General features: G+C 34.1%; 2 protein-coding genes across 2 annotated transcripts in view; one reads left to right on the top strand and one right to left on the bottom strand.

Moving 5' to 3' along the window:
* LOC110373178 (uncharacterized) overlaps window positions 1–27184 on the bottom strand; it is a 150668-nt gene that overhangs the window by 81620 nt on the left and 41864 nt on the right. Inside the window, exon 3 of the mRNA XM_049846094.2 lies at window positions 20468–20513. Coding sequence (XP_049702051.2) covers window positions 20468–20513 — 46 coding nt within the window. The remainder of the gene's footprint in view (window positions 1–20467; window positions 20514–27184) is intronic.
* Window positions 22907–25287, top strand: LOC110373209 (uncharacterized). The gene is made up of 2 exons (XM_021330402.3): window positions 22907–23154; window positions 24607–25287. Exons 1-2 carry the CDS (start codon window positions 22971–22973, stop codon window positions 25158–25160), a joined length of 738 nt encoding a protein of 245 aa, XP_021186077.1. The 5' UTR covers window positions 22907–22970; the 3' UTR covers window positions 25161–25287.

Genomic DNA, 27184 nt, shown 5'->3' with positions numbered 1-27184 from the left:
ACTATTTTCTTACATCTTCCATATACCTATTTATAATAGGATAACTAACACATTCATATTTGGCTATAGTTCAGCAATCCTATCAGGAAAATACGAGCCTTATAGCTGGATAGTGTAAGTATTAAAAACCGCAAATAATTAATTTACCATGTAACTACAATTCTCTGTAGGTAAGTACAAAATCCGATAACGACGCAATAACTTGCTAATACTGTAAACAAACAAACTTTAATCCTACGGAACCACAACCGCATAAGCCTCAACTCAATCATTTATTACAGTGTGGCTTGACGAATTATATACATCCAACATTTACAAACAAAAACCAACCTTATCACTGAAGGAATAGAGGCTATTTTTGTTTCATAGGTGTGTATGGAAATATCGACAGATGTTGATTGATGCAAATTGATGTGTCGACATGGATTTTTTTACCGAGTTGCGAAATGTCGGTATTGCTTTGACACGACTGATATTTTTTATTTACTTTCAGCTGAGAAAAATATTTGAAAAAATATATAGGTAAAAACAGTATAGAATTTCAAAGTAAAACATTTGTGTAATTCAGTCAAAAACGTTTATTGCTTAGTATTTTTCTTCTTAATTTTTTCAAGGTATTTTATTTCATTGGATTTCAGTTTCGTGTAGAAACAGTACGATATAAAAAATGAATTCAAGATTTTCTACTAAACTTTCTAGTTTGAAAGACCAAGTTTCCACGCGAAGTTTTTCTTAACTTTTTTTTTATTTAGTGTAAGTACGCGGTGACCAAGATATATTATGCACGTATGAACTTTTAAAACAGAGGTTAGTTTTGAATTCAAGTTCTTGACACTTCAAAAAGAACCTTTACATTTTCACTAAGTTTCATCCGCAGTTGCATCGATTTTCCAAAACTATTTCACGAACCCGAACAAAACAGCCTATCGTGACAAATGGGTTTTCTCAAACTGACTCAAATTATGCTAGTGATTTCTGAGACTCGCGCGCTCGACCAAACAAACTAACTCTTTCAGCTTTATAACATTCGATTACAACGAAAAACATGCTATTTTGTACTGTATCATTAACTTGCTTTAGGCCACCACGACACAATATTATTACATCTCAAAATAAACATATACGACCGTAAAATATTAACGAGCATTGAATGCGACCACACGCAGAGATTTACGACAACTTTCCCGTACAACTTCAAGTTAAGAAATTAGTTAAACTTATTGCAAGTTGTCTCAAAGTTATACTTAAGTTATTAATACACTTTATGTTGGGTAAATAAGCGGTATTTATGTTCTACTTCGCTTGGTTTGCGCTTAAAAGGCTGTTTAGGGATTAGGCCAAAATAATGGGCTTTAAAGAGTTTAGTTAGTGGCGTAAATTATAACCCGTTTTAATTAAGTAACCTCATAAAATAAATAATAATGCTTTTTCCTGCCTTTCTGTGTATTGAAGTACTAATAATTTAAATTTTCCCAAAAGAAATGGCTTAAACACTAGCCGCTCAAACTAATGTAATGTAAGGAGCAGGGTTCGTAGGAACTTCCGAAGGTTTGTAGTAAAATACGTAATTATGAAAAAATACCTTTTGATGATGAAAAAGATATCTTTTACTCGATAAAACAGCGAATCAATCAATGTTTATTTAGCGGAAATCAGACTTGAGTTCCACTACATTTCCCCCCTAATCCCAAGAACAACTTTTCTAAGAATTGTTACAAGTCCCACGCTCCCATACCCACCTTTGTCTTGGCTGAAGAAATTCCCATAGGAATTGAGTAAAACCACAGGACACAGCAAGTAATTATAACAAAGCAGTAAATTGTCCTACCTTCGGGATCTTGATGTCATAAATTCATAAACAAAGCTAGTTGAGCTACAACCATGTCATTAAAAGTAAACTCGTTTAAAAAAATCCATTAAGTATCGTAACTTACCAAGACTTGCTTAGTTAGAAAAAAACTTATAAAACGATGCATACCTGTAACAAAATAAAACGGTTTTAATTAATTAGGGATATAAATTATTTAAGCATGTTACACATCTATTTAATTAAAGTCATTAATAAAATTGTTGTTGGTCCTTCTAGTCTTGGTCCTTTTGTAAAACAAAAATGAAGGTGCATGGAGTCAAAAGTTTATTATTAAATAACCTTGTATAGATAAATGGGTATTAAAATAAATTTACTAAACAATCCGATAGTTAATAATTATAGTAACTAGCTAACATTTAATTTTATTCTACTTACTAAGGTCAAAACTCAAGTTTAATCATTAGTATCAATTAAATTACACCAAATATAAAATACGTTGGTTGTTTGAGTAATTTTGATTAATGCTCTCCTCTTTTCAGCGTGCCTTTTGAACCACCGCGTAATACGAGATGATAACACAATTAAAAACTAGTTTTTAGATAATAAGCTTTGGTTACGGTTCTGGGACCTGATAATTGAAACGTTCTCACCACTCACCCATCTATCTACTGACGGCGGTAATCATATCTTAACTTTCGGACCACAATCACCTCAAAATCGTAGACTCCAAATACAAATAAAATATTCTAATACCATTCTATACACAAACAAATATTTTTAAAAGAGATTAATTCCCTAAAATCTCACTAAATTACAAATCGTGACAGAAACACGGTTTTCTATTACCGTATCTATGGTATAATCGTGTTACCATAATGTGCTGGATGACAGATATTGTCGATGGATACGGCGCGCGCGCACACGATGATTTATTTATAATTAAGTGGAGATCGTAATGTAAACTTGGTGCACAAAGAATTACTTTCTTTTGGTTATAAATAACTTTGTTGTAAAGTGGGGGTTTTATAGGTTTAAGAAGAAAGGTTAACAAACCTCTATTCATGATTTTTTGTTTGTATTTGGTTAATGAGGACAGGCAGGACGTAGCTTATTTAGAAACTTATTTTCAATTCTGTTTTTTTTTGCAGTTACCCTAAAAATACTGGATTTTAAATGAATACTAGCTTCCACCAGTCAGGGAGAGATAACTGCTTCCCATAGTGGTATGGATGGTCACCAAAACTATTTTTGGTGACCATCCATACTATATTGTCCTTTTCCTGGGTCTAAGCTACATCTCCCTCTAATTTTCAGCTTTAACGGTTCAGCCAATCACGCGTGATGACGTTATCAAGGAATATAGTTCTTCAATTCATACTTAACTTATAGATTTAAAGTCCATTTGAACCACACAAATTTTAATTATTTACCTACATTCTAAAATCTCTACACTTTTCTTTGACATTGACTTCCTAACCCCCAGATAACTTGATGACACCATCATTCAACAGCAGATCTTCAACAACAAAACGTTGAGTGCTCATACAAACAACACTGTATGAGTCGGTCTGAGCATAATAGGTCAGTTGACAGGTGGTGTTGAAAGCGCACGCGCAAGGGCTGTCAATTTTGGGGGGAACTTTATCTTGTAATACATTTTCGTAACTTTGTAAGACGATGTTTGTGGAATGTAAAACAAAAAATAAAAAGTATAAGGGGTTATTTAACAGGTGGGATTTGTAAGTATATGTTAATAAAGTGGGGGTCGATTATGGCGTCTGATTAATTTGTATTATGATCGTCATCATTTATCTTTATAAAATTGGTGATGTTGTCAGATTGACTTAAGGATTATGGGATGAAACCGAACAGTTTTTACTGATATTTTGAGAAATACCAACTCTGTAAATATTATTTTTAATTAAAGGAAATATTTAAGTACTTGGCACTTATAGGAGGCAAGCTTTTGACCCTCTCCCCTTGGTAAATGAAATATACGTTTTTATTTAAAACATGCTATAATCAGAAGCTATCAATGACTAAAACATCCTGTATATTAAGGGTCCATAACTCCAAATAAAACATCGTGACCGACAAGGCCTGAATACGTGACGGCTTAATATTATAAAATCCAAAGGGTCACTTGACAGCTGCTGTCAAAAAGGTGCGCACGCGACTGTGAACTGGGTTTGGGTACTTATTACAAATTAGTCAACCATAACTTTATGTACTTATAGGTTTAATTTATAACCTGCTTGATATACAAATTACATAGGCACCTATATCATCATCATCATCATCTCAGCCATAGGACGTCCACTGCTGAACATAGGCCTCCCCCTTTGATCTCCACAGATACCTGTTGGAAGCGACCTGCATCCAGCGTCTTCCGGCGACCTTTATAAGGCACCTATATAAAGGTAGATATGGATAATTGTCCTTAAAATTGCTTATGATAATATAATGTAATTTCTGGTGGTAAATAATTCGCTAGAAACGGGCCAGTCGTTCCTTAGATAGTCAACTAACTCAACTAACTCAAGAAATGTTAAGCTATGTCCAAAATAATAGAAACAATGCTTGAATACTAGAGTTGTAACTGACCGACTGAGAAACCATGTCACTATACCAAAATTTAATTGCTAGACGATACGACATTGTTAAAAAAATTTCCAAGAATCTCAGATTAGATTAACATAAATTAAAGACAAAAGATGTTGTCTCAGTAACCTTGAATTCTGTCTAGCCGTATTGTCTATGGAGGTCAAAAGTTCAACGGTTTTGTCCGCCAAAGTGTATAGATGTGAACTTAAAGCTAAGACAAAACTACCTCTTATAATATTTACCATTGTCATAATTCTAGGTCAATTTCAATGACCCCTCTGAGCGTAGCTTAATCATTAAATATTATTTCTTTGTTCTTTATGCTGTTCAATATTTATTGTTGATAAGTTACGCTTTATTGGTCAAGTTTGAGTCAATATTTATTTGCATTATTTAGTACAGTCGAGCAAAAAAATGCCTCTTAAAAATGTGAGACTGTTCATATCGTGTGTCCGTGAGATCGAATCTCGCATGTAACAATTTATTATTTTAATTGATAATCATTCTGTTAAATAAGAATTAAGTACTTTTTTAAAGAAAAATATTTGAATAACTTAATTCAGGCCTACCACAAAATCTTAGATACCAGTTATAATTGTTCTACTTAATTCTATGCGACAGTTTACGTCTTATCACGTCACAAGACAGCCCTACCCGACACTTGACTGTTTACAACAAATTGTCGACTCCCAGTTTATTTTGAGCTTAGTAATCTGTTCGTGACGGTATCTTCACGACTTAGCCTCGGGGGGACGGCGCAACTTTGTTATTCCATTACCATAGACATTAGGGTGAGTGCTCATGGGATGAGTGTAACGCGCGGGTCTTTTGTCGACACGGCAATGGTCGTAAGTCTTTCAAGCAACCTTGAAGTACTGGCAGATAAGCAACCATTCTGATTTCATCACTATCCTACAGGATCATCACATATTATAATCGCTTTTGACTTGCTGCTGCCATCTCCTCCGATCAAGGCATTAATATCTATCAAAATTTGCCCCTATACACAAGCAAAAAAATGTATCTGATCTATAACACTGTATAATCTGACAGCTGTCAGTAGCAACGTCAGATGCAGCTACAAAAAAAAATCCCATTTGCAAAAACCGCTTGCGCGTGTAAACACAGCTTTACGCGTCTTACTAGAGTTGTAAACTTGTTACAAAGTTTAGTAAACTGATGGTGAATTCTATTGTCCGTTTTACGTCTATGTCCAGTCAATTTATGTAACTCTCCGTGAATGCTCTAATCCTTTTGTTAACTGAATTATTATTGACGTTACGACATTTATTAGCGTTTAAGCGACTTTGCTATAGTTTATACTTTATTTATGTTATGGCCGAGTAAGTAATACGTATTTTTCCATGAGCTACTTCTGCAATAAACTTAGTTAGAAACTCTTTTCTTGCTAAATAATGCTTCACAAAACCCATTTCTTTCTGTAGCACTACACATACCTATCTTGAACCACAATCTTTTTACTTTTATACTCCTTTGTAACATTATATATAGCAAGCAAGTCACACTCCCATCTGGTACTTAGTAGCCCAAACCACTTACTGACAGCTGCAAGATCAGAATCACTGCAGATGCATACTGCAAAACCTCTTGAATTAATTAAAAGACATCCCGAAAAAAAAACTGTCACTTGTTTTCCAATCAGAAAACACTTTTGTCAATACGCAACATAACAACCAATCAAATTGCATTCTTCAAACTTCGTAATACTTTGTATCTTTTCATAAAAACTTTGGCATCCGAAGTATTCAGAAAAAAGGTCTTTTGCAATGGTCAACAGCTGTACTCGATGGCAGGTGGTAAACGAACAGATTGCTGGTTTTTGTATCTACACTGTATTGACAACTTATTGGGACACTGTTGAAGGTATTTTGTTGAGTTTTTTTTTGTGTATTGGAAGACAATTTTTGGATTTAATAGCCCTTCATATTTAGTTGAGTGTTTTTATGCTGTTCAGTTCTTAAAGAAATTATTACGTAATATTTTTTGATCTTCATGTTACGAATATGTTTATTTTTCCAGAAATGACAGCTCATCAAATGAAACTTCTCTAAACATAAAAAATACAAACATCCGAATTGAGAACCTTCTCCTTTCTGGGAAGACGGTTAAAAACTTCCATATTGAGAAAGCCATACTACTTTCCACATTTCTATTAAACTGAGTCACTTCTCACCTTAATTTTACTATCTTCTTATAAGGTAAACCTTAACTTTTCTCGTATATCGTATCGTGGGTGCTTATACAAGCAAATCTCACACAAACAAACAGAAACGGAACTACTGGCAGTAGGCCATACTAATATTTATTTGATCGTAACAACTCAATATGTCATGCGTTTCGAAAATTCGAAGATTTTTTGACAAATATTTTCGCTCTTGGTCAATAAACTGGTGGCGTGTGAAGTAAAATTTACTTAGCTTGATATATCTACGTTGATAGTATTCTCAACCGACTTGATAGAGAAGGTGGTCGGTTTGACCAATTTAGGATTTAAACTAGTCACATAAATGGAGCAAAACCTAGCTATTTAACAGAGTAAAATAGGCCAACATCAGTTGAACTCGACCTCATAAAAAAAAATAGCACTACAAAAGCCTAACAAAAAAACACAATTACCCTTTTTAATTTTCAGCACAAAAAGGCACAATTTCAGCTGTATTTCGACCTGAAAACTGACAACGATAAACATGTTTTGAAAGTACCGTTGTACATCTACTTGTATTCAGACTAATAACATGCATTTTCGGGAAAACATCATGTTTACGAATAAGGCAACATTTGCGAAATTTTCCAATATTAATACAGAACCTATTATGTAAAGGGAGCAACGAAAATGTGTTGTTTACGAGGGCTGTGTAAGATAATAATAATATAGGAATAATTTGAGTAATCTTCTCACTAACTAAATGATGTTAAGCATGATGGAAGCATAATTCTCTGGTCCGTCGATAGCCTGTGTGGAGCATGACTTCAATATTCGAGAAAACCGTGGAAAACAGCTACATGAAAAATTCAGATTATACATATGTAGTTGGATTCCTAAACCCTAACAAATATAAACGCAGTTCTCGTCAGATAACGTTGCCCGCAAAAATGTTTGTTTTGTTTGTACATTTTGACTATCACGATCTCAATACTACTCAATAGTTACCAACTTCAGAGCTGTAAGAGTATTTGAGAAGAACTCTAACTCAAATATTACCTGGATACATTGTCTGTCAATTATCACAGTAATACAGAAAACAGCTTCGAAAATATACTTCTGATATAATCATACCTATATTTTTAAGGCTTTGTATTTGTATTCAGCACTTATAATCTCCAATCATGACCTTTCGCTAACCGCTGTCGTGTACGTTGTAAGCCTCCCTTGAGGCTAGACTTTCGCTTTTCTTTCAAGGATTAAGGATTTAGGTGAAATAACCATTTTTCTTGGAGATCGGGACAAGATTGAGATCGGGTTTATTTTCATTTGTTTTCAACTAGGTTAAAAGGAGTTTCATTTAAATTGCTTGTAACAATTGTTTGGATACCTAGTAAGATAAGCCTGTACCTATATGTATCACAGGTCTTAAAGATAGTCTGCTTAGGAAAGATGATAAAAATTACAACTTTGCCAACTAGCCTCCACCAACGGTATCGTCCCGTCTGAACTACTCCGCGCACATAGACAAATGCATATAGCCTTCTTCGATAAATAGGCTTTCTAATACTGAAAAAAAAAACTGCAGTAGTTTCTAAAGCGAGTTCAAACAAACCTTTCAGCTTGAGAATATGTATAAGTAAAGGTATTAAACTAAAATATCTAGTACCTAATATATTTTATGAATAGTAAATATTTGACGCAGTAATAACACGAACGCAATAATGTGTTCATAGAAAACTCAGTGAAAGTAAATATGGCTTTCTCTGCCTACCCTGCAGCGGTTTCAACCTAGAATTAGCTAAAGGTCGTCTAGGCACGAAACACGATATGTTCCTAGGATTTACCTAGCTGTACCTAGGTTATTTATTTTCTCTCACGTCACTAGTTGAAACTACTGATCAATTTTTACGAAATCGTTAAGTGTTGGATAGACCATTTATTGAGGAAGGCTACTTTATCCGGGTGCGCAGATTAGTTCCCAGCGGACGCGAATGAAACCGCAGGCGGAAGTTAGTATAATATACGTAGTAATACTAATACTAAGTATCCCAGCATTATTTGATTATGCACCTTATTCCAAACTCAGTTTAGATTCCTATTACTATTGTGCTAAATCCAACGTTTCATTATTTTTCAAATTGATTTCCCGTTTTATCACACCTAAGAACATCCATTCATTAAAATATTATGACCTTCACATGGCCACAAATAACTGCAACAGATTACTTTTTAATCACAAAACCAAACAACTGACTGTCGTCACATTATTCTAGGAAAATTCTAGTTTATCATAACTATCTGACAAACAACACAAGTGCATCATATGTTGTTATCTTGATAACATCAGTTGCAATTCTGTATGTTATCATTGTTAACTGGCATATTTATCTTAGATTGAGTGGTAGAGGAAAATTTTCGTAACGATTTATGCGCAGAATCTTAAAGACAGATTTTCTAGAATACTATTTAGCTTTGGCCAACGGTTTCACCCGCGTCATGAGGGAACTACTAAGCGCACCCAGGTAAAAAGTAGACTATTCTTCGATAAATGGACTATGAAACACTGAGGGTTTTTTTTCATCAATCTAGTAGTTCCTGCATTATGGACATTTAAGCAAAACTCGAACTCTTCAAATTTTAGTAGCTGTAAGCATAGATTTGTTGGAAAAAGTTTTGCCTAAAATCGATCAAACGCTTTATTCAGCCGCTCTAACAGGATGCAAATGATACCGCGGGAAACAGTTCTACACAAAAGATGTTCTTAAAGAAATCGGATATAATAATTGTATATTGTAACACAATCTATGACAATCGGCGCGTGAGTCGATCCATTAAAAAAAGATAAAACATCACTTCCCGAGTGATTTGAGCCGTGACATCCAAAAACAAAGTTCACACACATCATCGAATATCTCTTATTACAAAGACATAAGGTTCGTTTTGCCTTGGTGCGTATGTAAATGTAATGTTGTAAGACTTTTTTCTTAATAAAAATAAAGTGATTATCAAAGTGTAGGGTTACAAAACGACATTTTTTCTGTCCTAGTTACAAGATGTTGGGTAAATGTACTTTTGTGTTAATTTGAAAATGAAGATTTTTATAACTGTTTTTTAACATACTTAAAGTAAGCAACTTCGTTCATAAATATGTATACTATCAACTTTTTTTCGTAATTCTTCACTGTAATTCAGCAATGAGAAAATCGACATTTAAAGTTTTTTTTTTTTATGAAGGGTAATTAAAACTAATATTCAATAATAAAAAAAATATCAGGCACCCATAGACCATCATATTTTCAGACCAATAAACACAGACCTAAAGACCCATTGTACAAGAAGCGACAATGTTTTTTCTGATCTCTCTCAAAACACATTACGGAATCCGAAAGCCGTACCCAGTGATCCGTTAATCCGGGAATCCTTGAGGACAACTCCGGTTTATTGACCACCTGACGGCAAATCCGGTGAGCATCCGGGAACGGATCATGGGACCCCACAGAACTTTTGAAAGGAATGTTCATTTTATAGTTGACTTGGTTGTTGATTGTAGGTGGTTTTTTGAGTTTCTGTTGTGTGTCACTTCCTGTATGAAGATATAAAAATATGTTATATCCTTTCGCAGATCTCAATCCGCGCTACATTTCTTAAATGTCTTAGGTAAGTAATAATAAAAAAATGTCTTTTTTATATTTTACCTACTTTCAAAAAAAGGAAGAGGTTCAATTAACACGCAGCCAAAATATTCAAGAGACACAAATATAACCATTTTTATATAATTTACGATTTCTTTAGGCCAAAGTTTCGAGCAACTAAGATCTCAACGTCTTAAAAAAACAAGCGGAATTTGGCACAGCACCAGCGCTGATAAAGCGAACACTTACCTAACGATAACCCTATCATTAAGGGTATCAGCAGAAACGGCAGTTTGATGAGCTCCAGACGTGTGCTGGCCCGAAGCCGAAGTTCACCGACAAAATAAGCGTCCGTTTTATTAAAACAACTGTTCACTTTCCAAATTGAACGTAAAAATATATGGTGAACGGTTGTTTTTATTTTCCCGTGACCCACGCTGACTTTTTTTTTGTATTGCCATCCCAACGTGGCAATACTGCCAGCCTTTCGGGTACATTATCCAGTAAAAGTAATGATTACCAATTTTTTATGCAATTTTATTAGTAGTAAAGCCTACCGGGGCTGCATGATTGTTCGCTCTAGTTACCGCGGCTCTGGTACATAAAGGACTTAAAATAAGGAACATGGTGGGTTTAGTCAGTAAGAACTGACACGGGAACCGTTAGTAGATGATTCCACGTAAAAAAAGCTGTTTAAACAGACGTTTAAGTTGTCAGTGAAGTTCGGCCTTTTTATTAAATGTGGTTTTGATTACCAGTCGTTTCACCGGGACATAAATAAATATGGTTTGGGTACGGAGTTCTAAATATGGCAAGTGTAGTCATAGTTTATGAATAGATGCGAGTGTAATTCGCGTGGGTATCGTACTGTAGAATCGTTTGTTTACATATTTGTTTTAACTACTGGAATTTGTACTAACATTATAAAGCGAAAGAACTGGCGCTTTCACGCCAAAACTACAGAAGGAACCGATTTTTTTGTTGGGAATACAGATAGCCAAGTGCTTGAGAAAGAAAATGAGCTACTCTTTATCCGGGTGAGGAAAGTAGCTTTAAATAATTAAAATAAGGTAGTAAATATAAACGGGTAGTCAGAAGACAGTGAGAAGCCAGTAAGTCTGACCCGGGGTTACCCTCTATTGGGTCACCCGGCTTGAGATGGTCTGATAGGCTGTCGCTTCTTATGGAACACTACACCTGCATCCGGTTAGACTGGAAGCCGACTCTAACATAGTTGGGATAAGGCTAGGCTTTTAAGTTAATAAAACAAAACTGAACTCATAGATATCCTCAAAAGCCAGTTGGAAAACAAATAAGGTGTTCACAAAAAAGGTTATAATCTGTTAGTCTGTGTGCTTGCGGAAGACAAAAACTGTCCTACATGATTCCACCTGTCGACAAGTCAACAACACTATAACGTGTTTATACAGACGTAGTGAGGTGCCACGCTTAAATAATTTTATCGATAAATCTTTGTGAAAAAATAATTTCCATTGAGGAATAAATTAATGTATCTAAGTGATATTTATGGTGTAGAAATAGAAGTCTGAATAATTAAAACGTTAAATTAAAATACTTTTCTTAATAATTACATATTTATGCAATTAACTTACGACACTACTGAGCTACGAACAACAACAAAAACTTGTATTTAATTTCGCAACATTGTACCAAGCAGTCTAATGGCTAGATCTAAGATTAGAAGAAAAATGTAGTATGACAACTAAGTATTTATTGTCCCAACACTTTCTTGAGAACGGTAGAAAAACTTGACTGAACAAACTTGTACATATATCGATAAAATCTAGCCCCATCACTACCAACGTTATCGTTTTGAGTTTCCGTGTGCGAATGTGAAACAAAAAACCGTTAATAATAATACAAAAAGAAACGTTATTACAAAAAATATCTTATTTACGTAAAAATAGAGTTTGTTTTGCATTGTTAAGGCTAGTTTAGCAAAAATTTGGCGAATTACTTTTTTATGTGGGATGAATGTGTCTGGGGCCACAAAACAAGCGACTGTTGTAATGTGTGATACGTGCAGGCATTTTACAACAGAATTGTTATTAGCTTTTCATAAAAGGCAATAATTTTACCTCTAAAGTATTTTTAAAACTTAGGGTTCTCTAGAACTGAATTTTGATACGATCTTAAAATATGTTCCACATAATTATTTTTAATCGATTCACAGAATTGACATTCATAGAATAGATTTATTTCATTTCAATTTCTCGAATTTTGATGTGATCTTAAAACAAGTTAAACATAATTATTTTTGATTTTATTGTTTCACGTTCTGACTTGTCATTCATAGAATAGATTTACTACAATTCAATTTCTCGAGACCTATTCAATGTGAATTTTAATCCTAATAGGTGTTAAAAGTCAAATACATAAATGGATTTAATTTTAATAACTGGCTAAAGAGTATTTATGTTTTTTATCTATGCCGAATTTTTATAACGATACTTATGCAACAAAATACTTTGTAATAAAAAGTTCCACGATAGCTTTTCAGCTGTTTTCGTGGCCCAGCGTTATTACAGTGCCGATAAACTTTAATTGGAGAGGCTTGCATTTATTTTTATGATACTAGCAGATAGCAGTAACTGTTTGCCTGTCTGTGTATCTGTTTGTGGATATTAAGATCATGGATATTCTGACGAGGCGATCGTAAAAACAAAAGCTTGGCTTGCTTTTGTGAATTGGTTATTACTTGTTAAGGTGAATGTTAGCGAGATATTCAAATATTAAAAGTTTATTTTTTTATATTTTTGTATAAGTTAACTACAGATTAAGGCGTGATTGTGTCACTTTCGGAAGTAATATAACTCAAAGTATGTTATTTTTTAATGATGCGTACCTAGGTATAGTATATTAAAATGTGAATAAAATATGTTGCTTATACCTCGTTCTTCTCTCTCCCCCTTCTATCTTACAGCATTTGGAAGAAACTCAACCTCTACGGAACAGCTAAAGTTCACTTTTCAAATTCGAAAGCCGAAGACTGACACACAAGGTACCTGAATATCCTCTTTCATAAACTGTATTCAGTCCCATAGCCGAGTCCCACATAATATTCACACGGAAACATCAATCGTGCATCAGAACGCGAGTGGTATCTATCAAACAGACGGACAGACAAGGAGTGCATTCATTAGCGGTCGCTGCACCGCGCATGCGCTCTCGAGTGGACTGCCGCCATGTTGTGCGGCAGAAGGACCATTCTTGATGTATGGTGAAATGGTGGGGAAAGTAAACTTTAATGATTTTGGTGACTCCTATCATTTATTTATATCGTTTTTTTTCTCATATATAGCAAGCCAGTATCATGTAAAGTAAATAGGGATACAAAATATTGTTGGGGTCTAAGACCTCCCCAATACTTATTTCTTACAAAATGATGGTGCCAAAGGTGGATTTCTTCTAGCTACGATCCAGATTTCGGAGCTACGAGTTTTTTTTGAGAAGGGAGTTCTCTTTGATCTATTGCCTAAATCATGAGTATTCATGTTGATTGAAGGTTTCAAAGGAAGTTAAGAAACCCCAAAATCTGACAGCTGCCGTCAATACAACTCGCCAAATCATTTTCTTATGAAATCAATGGGTAAAATAACTCTCTTAAAACATTAAAACTTTGTCTTCAATTTGATCTTCAAGTCTAATAAATATAACTAGTGTGCCTTCTGCAACAATATCTTATGATTGGAAACCTTTCCTTCTCAATAATACTATCTCATTCTTGCAAATGAAAGGAATCGAAATAAGCGTGTGATTTGAATGCGCAAGCGCAGTTTTGAATGTAATTATTTTGAGAAGTAAAGCAGTTTTAATTACTTAGTGTTTTTGATGAGTCATATGAGAAAGCTTTTTAAAGAATCGTGATTATTATTTGTTTGTTTTTTTTGTTGTTCCGTTGTATAATTAGTGAAATTAATAGGTATGTAATGTGATAGTTTTTGAACGGAAACGTTTTTGACCGACTTCCCATTCTATTGTTACACTACGCTTACATAGGTACATTGTAAATAAACAAAACTTAGACAGGACATAGGTAAATAGGTATGTACTCGTATGTTACTCTTGACTGAAAATGTTTAGAAGCAAGATTTTCCTTTACATTTCCGCGCTTTTCCTTTTAATGCTTTGGTTTTTATGGTCAGATAAATCGGAGCGAAGATAAAGTCTGTAGTTTTGTAGACTAAATATGAAGGTAAAATATTTTTGAACTATCTTTCATTGGCATCTTTAAAAATACTGAAATTCTGATGATTCAATCATTTTACCGTCTACTAAAACTAATGTTATCTCAAGAACTCTTGCACCGATTAGCAAAATCTTTCAGTGTTAGATAACCTATTTATCACGGAAGGTTATTATAGGCTTTTTATCCAGAGTGAGTTCCCACGGGACGCGAGTAAAACTGCGGGCGGAAACTAGTCCTTCATAAAATGTCAGTGACCACGTCTGTCTGTCTGTTAGATATAAACTAAGGAATGCAGTCGATATGCTCTACATATTTTATGTATCTTCTATATCTATACATATAACAAAATGATAGGAAAGTCAAAACTGTACATTGAATATTTTTTTTAAAGAATACTTGGGGGGTGATCCATAATCGATTCTGAACCCAAAAATGTAGTTTTTCGATTTTTTGTCTGTATGTCTGTTTATCTGTTTGTTTGTATGTTTGTCCCGGATAAACTCAAAAAGTACTGCATGGATTTAAATCAAATTTTGCATGACTATCACCTGGGGTCCGGTTCAACACATAGGGTATATATTATCACGCTATCACCCACGGGGGATGAGCAATGAACGATTAAATAAACGAAATTGTAAATTATATATTGCCCACGCAGACGAAGTCGCGGGCAACAGCTAGTTGTACATAATAATATATCCTTGTACCAGCAGGTCACTCGTTAATGTAAACAGAGTAATTACATAGATTACTGCAGCGCCTTCAAGTCTGTTATTATGCCTATTTTAATGTCTTAGATCATTTTATTAGTGTTTATAAAGACGTTTGAAAATTAATGAAGATATTGAGATGGCTTTATTGTTATTTCTAACTATAAACCCTATTTACATTATTAAGTAACCATTATAAGATTTGAAAACCTACTTATTTATGGGAAGTCTGTAAAGAACGAAACTTTGATATCGCAAAAGGCCGAAAACGAAATCCAAAACAATTAATATACTGATAGTGGCTATTACCCGCATCAAAATACGGGTTAGGCATTTTCACATACAAACCTAAAAAAATAATTGAAATATCTTTTTGCTAATGCACAAGGATTTGATACCAGATAAAATACCAATTAAAATTACATTACCGATCCCTCAATTAAAGGAATATTCTTGAATTCTAGATAATCTTTGACCTCTTACAGTTAAACTTTATAAATAAACAATTACGTTTACCATTGCATCAGTTGATCAGTTTCAACTCGGGTTCTATTCAGCCGAGAGTTATGTCACAGATTCTTAGCTTCTGATGTCAGTCATGTTTCTCAGTATTAGCCCTATTAGATCATAGATCAGTTAGTGCAGATATGAAGGTAGGTAGAATACTGTGTCGAGATTTATTATTTAGATGGCTGTTAAATGTCATATCAATAAATATGTATAAATGTTTAGCTATTGGTTTGTATGGATGATTTGACAAAGAATAACGATAAAACAACATGCTTTATTGTTAATCGAATTACGTACGTGTTACAAATTATATCTCTCAAGGTACAAGAATAATTACTACAGAGAAAAATAACGTTTACAAAATATTCCAGCAATGGGTCAAAAAGAAACACAAATGAAACAAAAACAATAAAATATTAAACGAAAACAGTCACGACCCATTTTCGCTCGTACAATTCAAAAAGCACTAAAAACCAAAGACAGCATTTCTACAATTCCCTTACCTAAATAAACTATTCAGTACATCAACAGTCCCCTCTACAGCCCTTACTCTATGGCCCGCAGGTATTTGCGTGCGCATAAACGTGTCAAGTGCGAGCCGCTGTCATTTTGTCGGGCGAGCTTGCGAAACTGCGGCGTTGGTAAAATGTCGCCGTTTATTTGCACTGCAATTATCGGCTGTTGCACTTTCTATGACTTGACCTGGCTGGAGGACTGTGAGATTGTTTGTATGCGTAGTTTGGTAGAAAGTTCCTTTACTGTAGTACAGTCAAAGCCTAATATTGGACAAGCAGCAATAACAATGACAAAAGTTATTCATCATTTGATGAAACTTAGAAGAAAACATGTAGATAATGCAGTCTGATGGTGTATGTATGATATATGTCTAGAATCTGAGAAAAGACAGAGGTTTTTTTTTCGAGTGCGAGTTATCCTCTCAGGATGCGGGGAAAAGTTAGTTTTATCACATTTACAACCACTCGAAGACCTCCTAAGCCTTCATAATCCGCCTCCTCTTTCAGAACCCACATGTGGCCCAAACTTCCAGAAAACCCAAACCTACAAACAGCTAAACCAACATTTCAAAAAGTTCCATTCAAATTGTCCCGAAAAGCCTGTTCAAACAAGCCCGCATCTTGTCGGAACAAGTCAGTGGGTGAAGCCATGTGAAGCCGTCGACAAACAACTTGACACATCTATTTGCTCCGTAAATACGAAGGAATTATAGTAAAACGTCACAGCGTGATGGATTTGTGGTAATTAGGCAGAAATGGTGCCCCGTTCCCGTGCACTGTCTGGTGTTGCGTCCGGTCATGATTGGACGTAGTTATGCAGAAACGTTCCAACCCACTGTAAGTTGAATTTGAGATATAAGGATTTACGCGTTTCAGTTGTATTCTTTTTTATTCTAACTAGTAAAGGTATATACTAGAGGTTTTATTATGCTAAATTTTAGGCTGTTCAATCACAATAATTCGATTTCGGGTGACTTGTGGGTTGGAACGTTTCTGCACAACTACGTCCGATTAATCTTTGGAAAATAATTTCATATATTATTGGTGTGTTTTTTTGAAGAAGATTAGGGCTACTTTGAAAACTTTTTTTATTTCACTCAAACGATCGATACGTGTGTGTGGGGACAAATGACGACTTTTTAGTCAACTGTGGTTCTGGTGTTACAAGATTCATGTTTTTTTTACGTTACATTAAAATCTATAAAATTACAGGTTAGTAGTAAAATAAAACTACACCTACCAGCTACCTTCATAATACATTTTCTACCGAATCTAGGCCACACACTTAACTTTCACCAAAATTTCGCGAAATGAAATAAAATAAAAATTCACGTAAAAGTTTTTGATATAAAATTCATTTCTGCAGTTAATTAGCGAGATGAGCTCACTATGATATTTTAATAATTAAGATTTGGCTGAAAGATAATAACCGTTAGGATATTACCTACCGGGGCAAAATGTTTGCAGTTTAGACCGTGAATTTATGATCTGCAGATTGTCTTGAAGATTTACGTATATTTTTAAGACAATAAGTGAAAACATACATCTGTTACACTAACAAATAGTAAGAGGACAGAGATGATTATATTATAGCAGTTCAAAAAAAATATGGCAACAATTTTTGGTGATTTTCATGGGAAATTGTATTAAAAGTGAAACTTGGAAAAACACCTGAAATGGCTATCGGCTAGGTTTTATTGAAATAAAATATACTTAGCATGTAATTAAAGGATAATCTCATTTATCTCTCAATAAGCCTGTAAACTCATCTAAATTCTCAGCCTATAACCACAGATTACTTAATAACTTTAAACTAAATACCAACCAATTGATCTCTATTACCCAGATTATAACTTAACGAGTACTGCAAACAACTTAGCTCTAACTTAGAACCATATTAATTAATAATCTAGCTTACATAACATGACACTAACTGGTTTGTATGTTGGTTTAATAAATATAATTAAATCTCAGGTACAATTAAGAAATAGTATTTATTGATTCTGTTTTGCATATGTCTGTGCATGCATTAACCTAGTTAAGTCTTGTTCTTTATGATATCAGCTAATCTAGTATATTTATAATATATAATTCCAAGGCAAAATGCTCTAGATATTATACTAATGAGGGTCTTTTAATTTTCTATTCCTAAAGAAAAAGAATCGTTACTTGTAAATAGAACCCGGGCGTCTGAATACGCACTCAATACAATGAAAATTTTATAATATGAAGTCTGTAAGGTCAATTTGACAATCTAGGACTTTAATGTTATTCAATATAGGTATTGGTACATAGCTGATAGTAAGACGCTATTTTAAGAAAAAGGCGCCCATAATACAAAGTAGGTGTTAAAGTAGTAAGTAAATAATTGATTCTGTTATAATTAAATAGTTGTGTTTTAAGGATCTAATACATATTATGAAATAAGAGACATGAATATTAAATAGGACATATAGTGTTAGATATATCAAAGAGACAAAGTTTAAAGTGAGTCGACCGGTTCGCCTTGGTGGCTTTCTTAGAAGTCTGAACTGGGAGCGTGACGTCATATTTAGATATCATGGTATACATAAGGAATACAAACATGTACAAGTAATACAGGTATAGGCAGAATACTAACTTAAAAGTTTATTTATTTATTTATACACAACCTTACATCTACCCTTACAGGCTTGCCTAATGCGGCAGATGGGTTCTTTTTAATTTATTCTAGACTAAACTAAAAACACACACAAAACACATACATAATAAATCAATACAATACAATACAGACACATACATCACAAATCAACACATACAACCTTAACTAGATTCGTAGCTTACCACGTAAAAGCGTACCACGTACCAAGTAAAAGCATGAATGATATAATTTATTGTAGAGTAGCTTCTGTTAACGGTTTAACTTGGGAACTGTGGGAACCACTTCTCGATAAGACAAAAAACTAGCCTATAGCCTTCTGAAATAAATAAATGTGCTATCTGTCACTGAAATAACTTTTGAAATCGCACCACTAGTTCCTAAGATTAGCTCTTTCAAGCAAACAAATTCTTGAGCTTCATAATATGTTTAGATGTGCGGTCACCATTATTACTCCATTAACGCGTATATGGATAAAAAAGCAGCCTACTTACAGGTACGTTATTTTCTAAGCTACACTACTGCCTTCCATCAAATCCATCGAACTCTAGTAACTCTAGCGTTAAAGAGGAACAAAAGTGAAGTAGGATTGTCCTCTATAATATGTGTATTGTTTGTACCTTTTGTTTCTTAACTTTAGCATGGTCACGCGTGTTAGATACATCGAGTTCGCAATTGTAGTTTTTTTCATCTAATTAGAGGCTTTCATTATTGTAATGTATTACAGTTATTTATTTCTTTTTTACTTGGAGATAATAAGTTGACGGCTTGACACTAATTGTTGGCTCTAATCTTTTAATATTAATATTCTAGTTAGCGGTCGGTAGTTAGTCTGGCAACTGACAATAGATTAAGTATAGACTTACTCTTGTAGCGAAATTATTGTGAAATCTTTTACTTGCTGTTGTATAGTCAAGTTGTAGAATTAAGCCTTTAAATCATTTCAAATAAGATACTGATGTTTATCAATGATTAGATTGTTTTTTATTTGTTTAAGTAAAACATCAGTTTTTCTATGGTTTAACCCATAATTGGCTGAACAAATCTTAGCAAAAATTAAATTCACAGCATAGGTATTGGCAGGTACCTTTAGGTGCTTCTATACTTTTTTACTGGATCTTTCCTAACTTATGAAAGTAGAAAAAAAAACATCTACCTCAGTATTTTTAAAGTCGTACAATAAACCGATCCTCTGTCCCATAACAACTGACAACAAAATACAACACAACAATATTCCTAGCAAGACGCCATGAATGGACGTAATTTCCCCTTGATGACTCATCATTTCTATGGAAAAATGTACAAGTACCTCATGCAATTAATATTCAGTGCCTAAATCACCTTTATTTTGAGAACCATAAGGTCTAAATTGGCTTGTACGTGGTAAGTTGAAGACAGGTAAGTTAAGAATAAGTATAGTGACCTTGTGGTGTCCGTGAGAACTTCCTTTTTTGCAATTGAGTTAGGCTGTCTTTCTTGGAAAATAGGAGAATGCAACGTTTTGTAATATTAGCTAGTTACTGTTAAACTGTTAAGTTTTTGAAGTACAATCAATTTTTGCATAGAAAACTGTTAGCTGAAATAAATACTAAATTGTGGTATAACAACTTATATTAAAGGATTACTGAAAATAAAACGGTATTAAATAAGAATAGGGTGTCCAAAATTTACCTGCAACTGGTGACAACTTTCGCATGACGCACCATCGCGATTTCCACTGTGGACAAAATAAAAACAAAAATTAATTACAATAAAATCAATCAAATTAACTAAAACATGACAGCACCTAAAATTAAAAAAGAAAAAAATTAACATGTTCGTATATTAAATAAACATGTTTGTTTTTTACATACAAACAAGCAAAGCTGGTTTTTATGCAAATGACCTGTCAAAGTGATCAATAATTAGGAATATTGATCCAGCAACTAACGTTGTTCAGTCAATTAGTCTGTACTAATATAGTAAAAAGGATATTTTTTTTCGTTTTTTTGTACCTGAAAGACTCCATAACTACTGAACCTATTTGGACATTCTGTCACTATTGCCACTATTGGTAAGCTACTCTTCCCGAGTGACTTAGGCTATATTATGTATTTTATCGAGAGTTGGCTTGCGAGTGATTCCGCGGTAAGGCACCGCGGCTCGTTAGCTATAATAATAATATTATCATAAACACGATATTTAAAATAATAAATGCCACGAACGAAGCCAAGGATATCAGGTAGTAATAGTAAAGTGCATAATTGATATTATTCAATTAATTAAATTATAGACGTTTAAGATTTAACACGTAACCACTGTGCAGATATGGTAAAAACTAATAGATTATTTATTAGTGAGCCGTAACCTGGTATTAATTATAATTAGGTACATAATGATTTGCATATAGGTAAGTAGACTTGTGTACAAAATTATGAAATAGAGACTGTGCCTTCATACAGTGACTGATTAGACCGTTTTAGGTATCGGCCCATAACAAGTTCCGTTTTTGACTGGTTTTAGTAAGGTCCATGGTGCATGCATTACGTTTTTACTTTTACTTAGTACTTGTACCTACTAGCGGTTTCCCCGCGTTCCGCGTCAAGGATAGCGTAGCTTTCTAATAGTGGTAATTATTTTACAAATCAGTTCTGTAGTTTCGGAGCTTTTAGGATACCAACAAAGTAAATATTTCCTATATATATAGAAGTATATGGATTCACCAACTCAGCTTAGTCTTGACTTTTCTCTTGTAAAACATGAACCGTCTTACCACAAAAACTTTTAAACGTCAGTTTATGCCTTGTCTAAAAAAATGTCAAATTATGACGTTGACATATGGTTCATTTTGCAGCCAAAATTTTATTAGACAAGTGTAAAACAGGGTTTAAAGTTTTTGTAGTAAGGCCCAAATTATTTATTTTACATTAAGTTACTAAACAACCAATACGGGTGCCATTTCAATAATAAATACACAATGAGGTTGTAAACTTAAATTGGTTTTGCTGACATTACAAGCGATCAATCACAGTAAACGAATAAAATGCTGTACCTATTAGCGTAAACAGTAACTTTCTAACACTTTAAAGTTAAACTAATTGTTTTTAATTTACACGTCATTAATATAAAAGATAACATTTTACCGTCTACCGAAATAATATGACAGAAAATTAGATGATTAATTTGCTTTTGCCTAAAAAGTAGAAGGAAACAATAATATCATATTTAAAACTGTCTTTAACTGAACTACTCCGCGCGGCCGGATAAAAAAGCTTTGTTTCCCTCAATGAATGGGCTGTCCAGTGTGTAACACTTTGATAATTTTTATAATCGGACCACTATAAGTTACACTGCTTAGTAACAAACCAATTTCACCTTTATACTATTAGTACTATTAGTGTTATAAAGCACAAATGTAAAACTATGATAAATAGAAAAATATAACGCAGCAACGAAATAGCTTGCTGCTCAGCTACTACAACCCAACGCTTAAGTCGGCACACCATCACGCCACAAGCTGTCAGCGAGCGGTTACGCGATAAACACACAACAATATACTCGTCTCCCTCTAACTAAGGCAGTTTTGTATAATGCCGTCTCGTTCGCGCTCAACGACCGCGCCAAAGCAAAGTCTGAGTAGAGTGTCTGTCTATTGTTTTGTGTGCGGACTGTAGCGGGATAGATTTCTTTGTATTTTTTTGGAAATATGTTATGTTTTCTGTTACCGTCTCGTAATTTAAGTATTTTATTAGTCTTTACATTACATAATGAGTAATAGGAAAGCTTTAGTAAAAGATATCTTCTTATGCTTTTATATAAAATTGATGAAAACAACTGCATTTACATAAGTAGGCACTCAGGCCTGCAACAAAGCACTTTAATTCGCTTCCTATAATTTAATATCACTATTATTCCAAGGTACTGGTATACTAAATATTAATATACCTACGTTATTTGCTAAACATTCTAATTTTTTAACAAAATTAATAAAACTAAACAAAATAATTCACCAAAAATCCTCCCACATTTCGGATAAGTTCACAACGCCCATATATCACAGACACCCTAATCGATCGAAAAACTTTGTTGAACACGTTGCCAGCTCGCCCGACCCATCGCGCAACCGTCGCCCCACTGCGGCGCCCCTCAGTTGCCCGTCGCGTCTCAACTAAACCGCACGCCCGTTCGCGCCAAAATGGCAGCAGAAATTGACCCAGAAAAACTGATATTAGCAGTGAAAAAACGCCCCGCTTTGTACACCAAAAATGATCCCAATTACTATAGCAATAAGAAACATAAGTCTAAGCTGTGGATCGAAGTGTGTAGAGAAGTGTACGCTGGCTGGGAGCAATTCAGACCGCAAGATAAAGTGGAAAACGGTGAGCAATCACAACTGTAAATACCATAATACTTATTCAAGCAATTCTGCTACTTATGCATATAAAAAATAAAAGTGATATTCGTTTGTATTGTACATTTTAGGTGTGCGAATGCAACTTTAGCTTACTGATATTGCAAATTGATCTTTATTGCCTAGAAATTAAAGTTGAGGATTGTATTGGTGACATAGTAGAGAATTGAACTGAAATGGAGATGTTATTGTTAGTAGATTTGACAGGTAAAAAGTATTGTTGTTGACAAAAATCCGTTAGCATTATTAAATTGGGTTGCGCTTACTACAGCTTGTTAAGATCCGGTATGTTTTATAGTAGGTACCTGTGCTATCAGTAGGAACAAAATTACAAAGATCTAGATATTTACAAGTGGTCAAAATTCAATTATAAAGGTCACATTGGCAATGCTTTTTAACCGACTACGCGATACAAAAAGTGTAGTATGTGTAGACACGTGGTCCTTTTTGGCAAAATTAATGGTAATGAAGCATTTAAATGGTAATAAACAGTATTTATCTTAAATATTCCTTAAACACAAGGAAACAAACATCATCAGCAAATAATTGAGTATTGATGGAATTCATTAAACCCGTGTCCGCGCCATTTCCCTAATGAGACAGTCCGACACTTTTGAGACGGGTAGCGGGTTCGATCTCCGGTCAAAGTTTTTGACTAAAATGTTTTAGAAACAGTCTATTGTGTTTTAGTAGTAAACAATTTGTAGAACGACTAGCTGTTTCTCTTGGTTTTACTCGCGTTCTCAGTGAACTTGATATACCTACCTGGAGAAATAGTACTCATTTTCACCGACTAAACGTCAGTTTTTCTTACACCACTGTTTACATTGAACGTGATAATTTATGGTAAACAGTTGTGGGTGAACTTGGGTCTTACTGTATGAACTTTACTCCTGGGTTATAGCCATTGGTATCCATTTTAACTAAACCACATATACTTTATTAAAATAATAATAAGCAACAAAGAAAATCAGCTTGATGAACTTTAATACTTAGGCACAAACACGGCTGTCATTACAAATATAAATCACAAATGTATTGTTAAGCTTTATATGTGCGGAGTACTCAGGAGTTCATGCAAAGTAGGACAAAGAGGACAGCCAGAGGGCAAACACCAGCCTACATCAGTCTGCATTGCTTTAATAGATAGAACGCCTAGACAAATCAAGGTGATACCTAGAACTCAAAACAATTGAACTGAATTGGCTTCTTTACGCACAAATAATTCAATGAACACTACATTACCTATTGCACCGACCACAAAATTGAATAAAGTATCAATAATAATCAGGCCTTATCTAGAGAGTCGTCTAAACATGTTTTGCAACCGAACCTTAGCATTACGAAGCTCTTGCTACCATTTACAAAGACCATAAGTGTGATTTCATGCATTTATTCCAAGGAAATCTTTAAATTTCAGGCCACGAGCTTCAGAGGCGCTGGAAGAGTCTCCGAACATGCTTCACAAGAGAACTAGGAATGCAGAAGAAAGAACAGGTCAAAAGAGAACGGAATGAACCGTACAAGAGGAGAAAGAGATACGAATATTTTAACATGATGCTGTTCCTCCTAGAGCCAGAGGAAAATAATGGAGAAAGAGATTCAGATGATTCAAGATCAGATCCTTTGGAAAGTATAAAGAACGAACCTTCAGGTTTTGAAACAACGCATGTTAGCCACTCCTCACATTTTGACGTAGAAGTGGAACCGGAAAGAAATGAAACTTATCTAAGACCGATGTTTGAACGTAGCGAAAATCTAGAAGATAAGGTACTGGATATGCTTAAAGAACTTAAGAAGGACGAAGGTGATGAGGACAGACAGTTCATGTTATCTTTAGTTCCGACTTTTAAGAGGTTGAAAGCTAAACAGAAGTTTGAAGCTAGAATTGAGATTATGAAGTTATTGAAGGATATCACATTTCGAAACGAAGATGAAACTAAGGCGAACACTTACAACCCACCACAAGTTTAACTCTTGAGATGTAATAAACTGTTAAGTTCTAGATAATTAACAAGTTTTATTGTTATCTTTAGAATAACGAAGAAACTCCTTTCTTTATTTTGTTTTCTTATATTTGGTTTTAGGCCTAGAGAGATGAGTAAATTATCAAAACCTAATTCAAATGTTTTGATAATTGCTCGAAGAGTTACAGAAGTGTGAAATAAACTTGTACAGATACTCAGTTTAATTAGGTTAGCATTTGGGTTAAAGTTTAGAGTATTTGCTTTGGAAATTAGATCATGTAGCATGACCCAGTTCTTCTTGAAAATGATTTCATATTTTTTTAAAATCTTCTTTGAAATACCTGGTTAACATTTCTGGTTGTGGTAAGCATATTATATTTTTTTACTAACCCAACACCTGTTTCACAAACTACGTATTTTCAAAAAACTGTTGAAATAAAACCGAAATTGTAATTTGACTTTTGTGTTTTTTGATTCCAATACCGTCCCGTTTATCCTGGAATCCTGAAGCCATAAGCTTTTATGGTTCCCGTTTATTCACCCTTTAATATACTGGACCCAATGTACGTTAAAATGATAGTGCTCATTCTAAAAACTGAGCACGTGATTCCAGTTTAGTGCTGCCACTAAAAACGCCAACTGGGAAACTAAATAATCGTTTGTACACCGAAAAATTTAAAGTAGTAACTCCGAATGTGTAATGGGTTCTGTGTAACGAGTTATGGTCCTTTTAGACGGAACTTATGAACCATAGTAGTTTTTTTTGTTAAAAGTGGAATAGTGATCACGTAAATTTTAGGTAGATAAAGTTTTTATTATTATCACTGTACAAATAATGAAAGGTTAATTTGTTTATATGTAGATGATCTCTGGTTGAGGATTGAATTCAGAAATTCAATTATTCAGTCCTCTCGTGAAAGGCAAAAAGTACAAGTAGTTCTGTGATCACTCACAATATGGTGAGACATAGATTGGTTAAAGATAAGTATGTACTGTGATATAAAAAAGTTGACACACTTTTAGTCGGCCTATTGTTGGTTTGGGCCTTGGGCTCATACATCAGTATGAAGATGAATGGTAGTACGCACATACTGAAGACTTATTGCAATCAAGATTTTCTTTAAAAAAAATTGGCAACCATCACGTAAACTATCGGCCGACTGTTTAGTCTGCAGTGTGCTGGTACCACGGAGTAAGGAAAGATGAGCGGAGATGCCATAATGCAGGTAGGTCAGGCGCCTTCTTCTAGGTCAAATTCGTACGGTGGGCATGACCTATACGATGAGTTAAGAGAGAATTTAACAAGTCCTGAGTCCAAAGAAGGCGTATAAGAGCGAAAACGTTCCTCGTCTCTCGCTCATCTGCACTTTGGCGCGCTACTTTCTTAAGCGATTTTCCTTTATGGCATCTCCACTAGTTATTTTGTTCTCCATGGTTTGTATCATAAATCTTCAGCTGCTTTAAAATAACTTGTATCGAGTACTTCACAGTTATTACTCAATCCATTATAAGATGAAATTGAAACATAAAACTTTTTACGGTTTCAAGGAACAACTGAAAATCGATACGAAATTTTAATTAAATCGCGACATTGGATTGGCTTAGCTAGAAGAGCTATTTGCGATACTAATATTAATTTATTCATAGAACAGCTAGAGAATTTTAATTAATGGATGTACTAAAATGAATTAAGAATTTCGAATATATTTTTTACGATAAAAGAACTTTTTAAGTTGAAGTTTAATTTTTAATTAATGTATTAAATTAGTATTCAAAGCTTTAGTGCCCTCAGTGAACTTGAAGACGAAATAAAAATATTTTTATTAATCTCAGCTTTACTAACGACCTTGCTATAAAAAAATATTCAGATCTTTTAGATCTACAACTTTGTTTAACATTTCATTTATCACAATCAATCCATTTTTTGACTAGAATTTAAAATCGTAGACCACTTTTAAAATAAATTGATTTATTCATTGTCATCCTCAGCTCAGACATCGCAACTTAGTTACCCCTTTAATCAAAGCGTAA

Source organism: Helicoverpa armigera, chromosome 18 (genome assembly GCF_030705265.1).
Source record: "Helicoverpa armigera isolate CAAS_96S chromosome 18, ASM3070526v1, whole genome shotgun sequence".
NCBI classification, from domain to species: domain Eukaryota; kingdom Metazoa; phylum Arthropoda; class Insecta; order Lepidoptera; family Noctuidae; genus Helicoverpa; species Helicoverpa armigera.
This window is presented reverse-complemented; position numbering and strand designations above follow the sequence as displayed.

Bases quoted from the DNA above. Each gene is read 5' to 3' on its own strand.
- LOC110373209 (XM_021330402.3), top strand. From the start codon at position 22,971: ATGGCAGCAGAAATTGACCCAGAAAAACTGATATTAGCAGTGAAAAAA. The intron at 23,155-24,606 runs GTGAGCAATCAC...TTTAAATTTCAG, and splicing joins GCAAGATAAAGTGGAAAACG to GCCACGAGCTTCAGAGGCGC.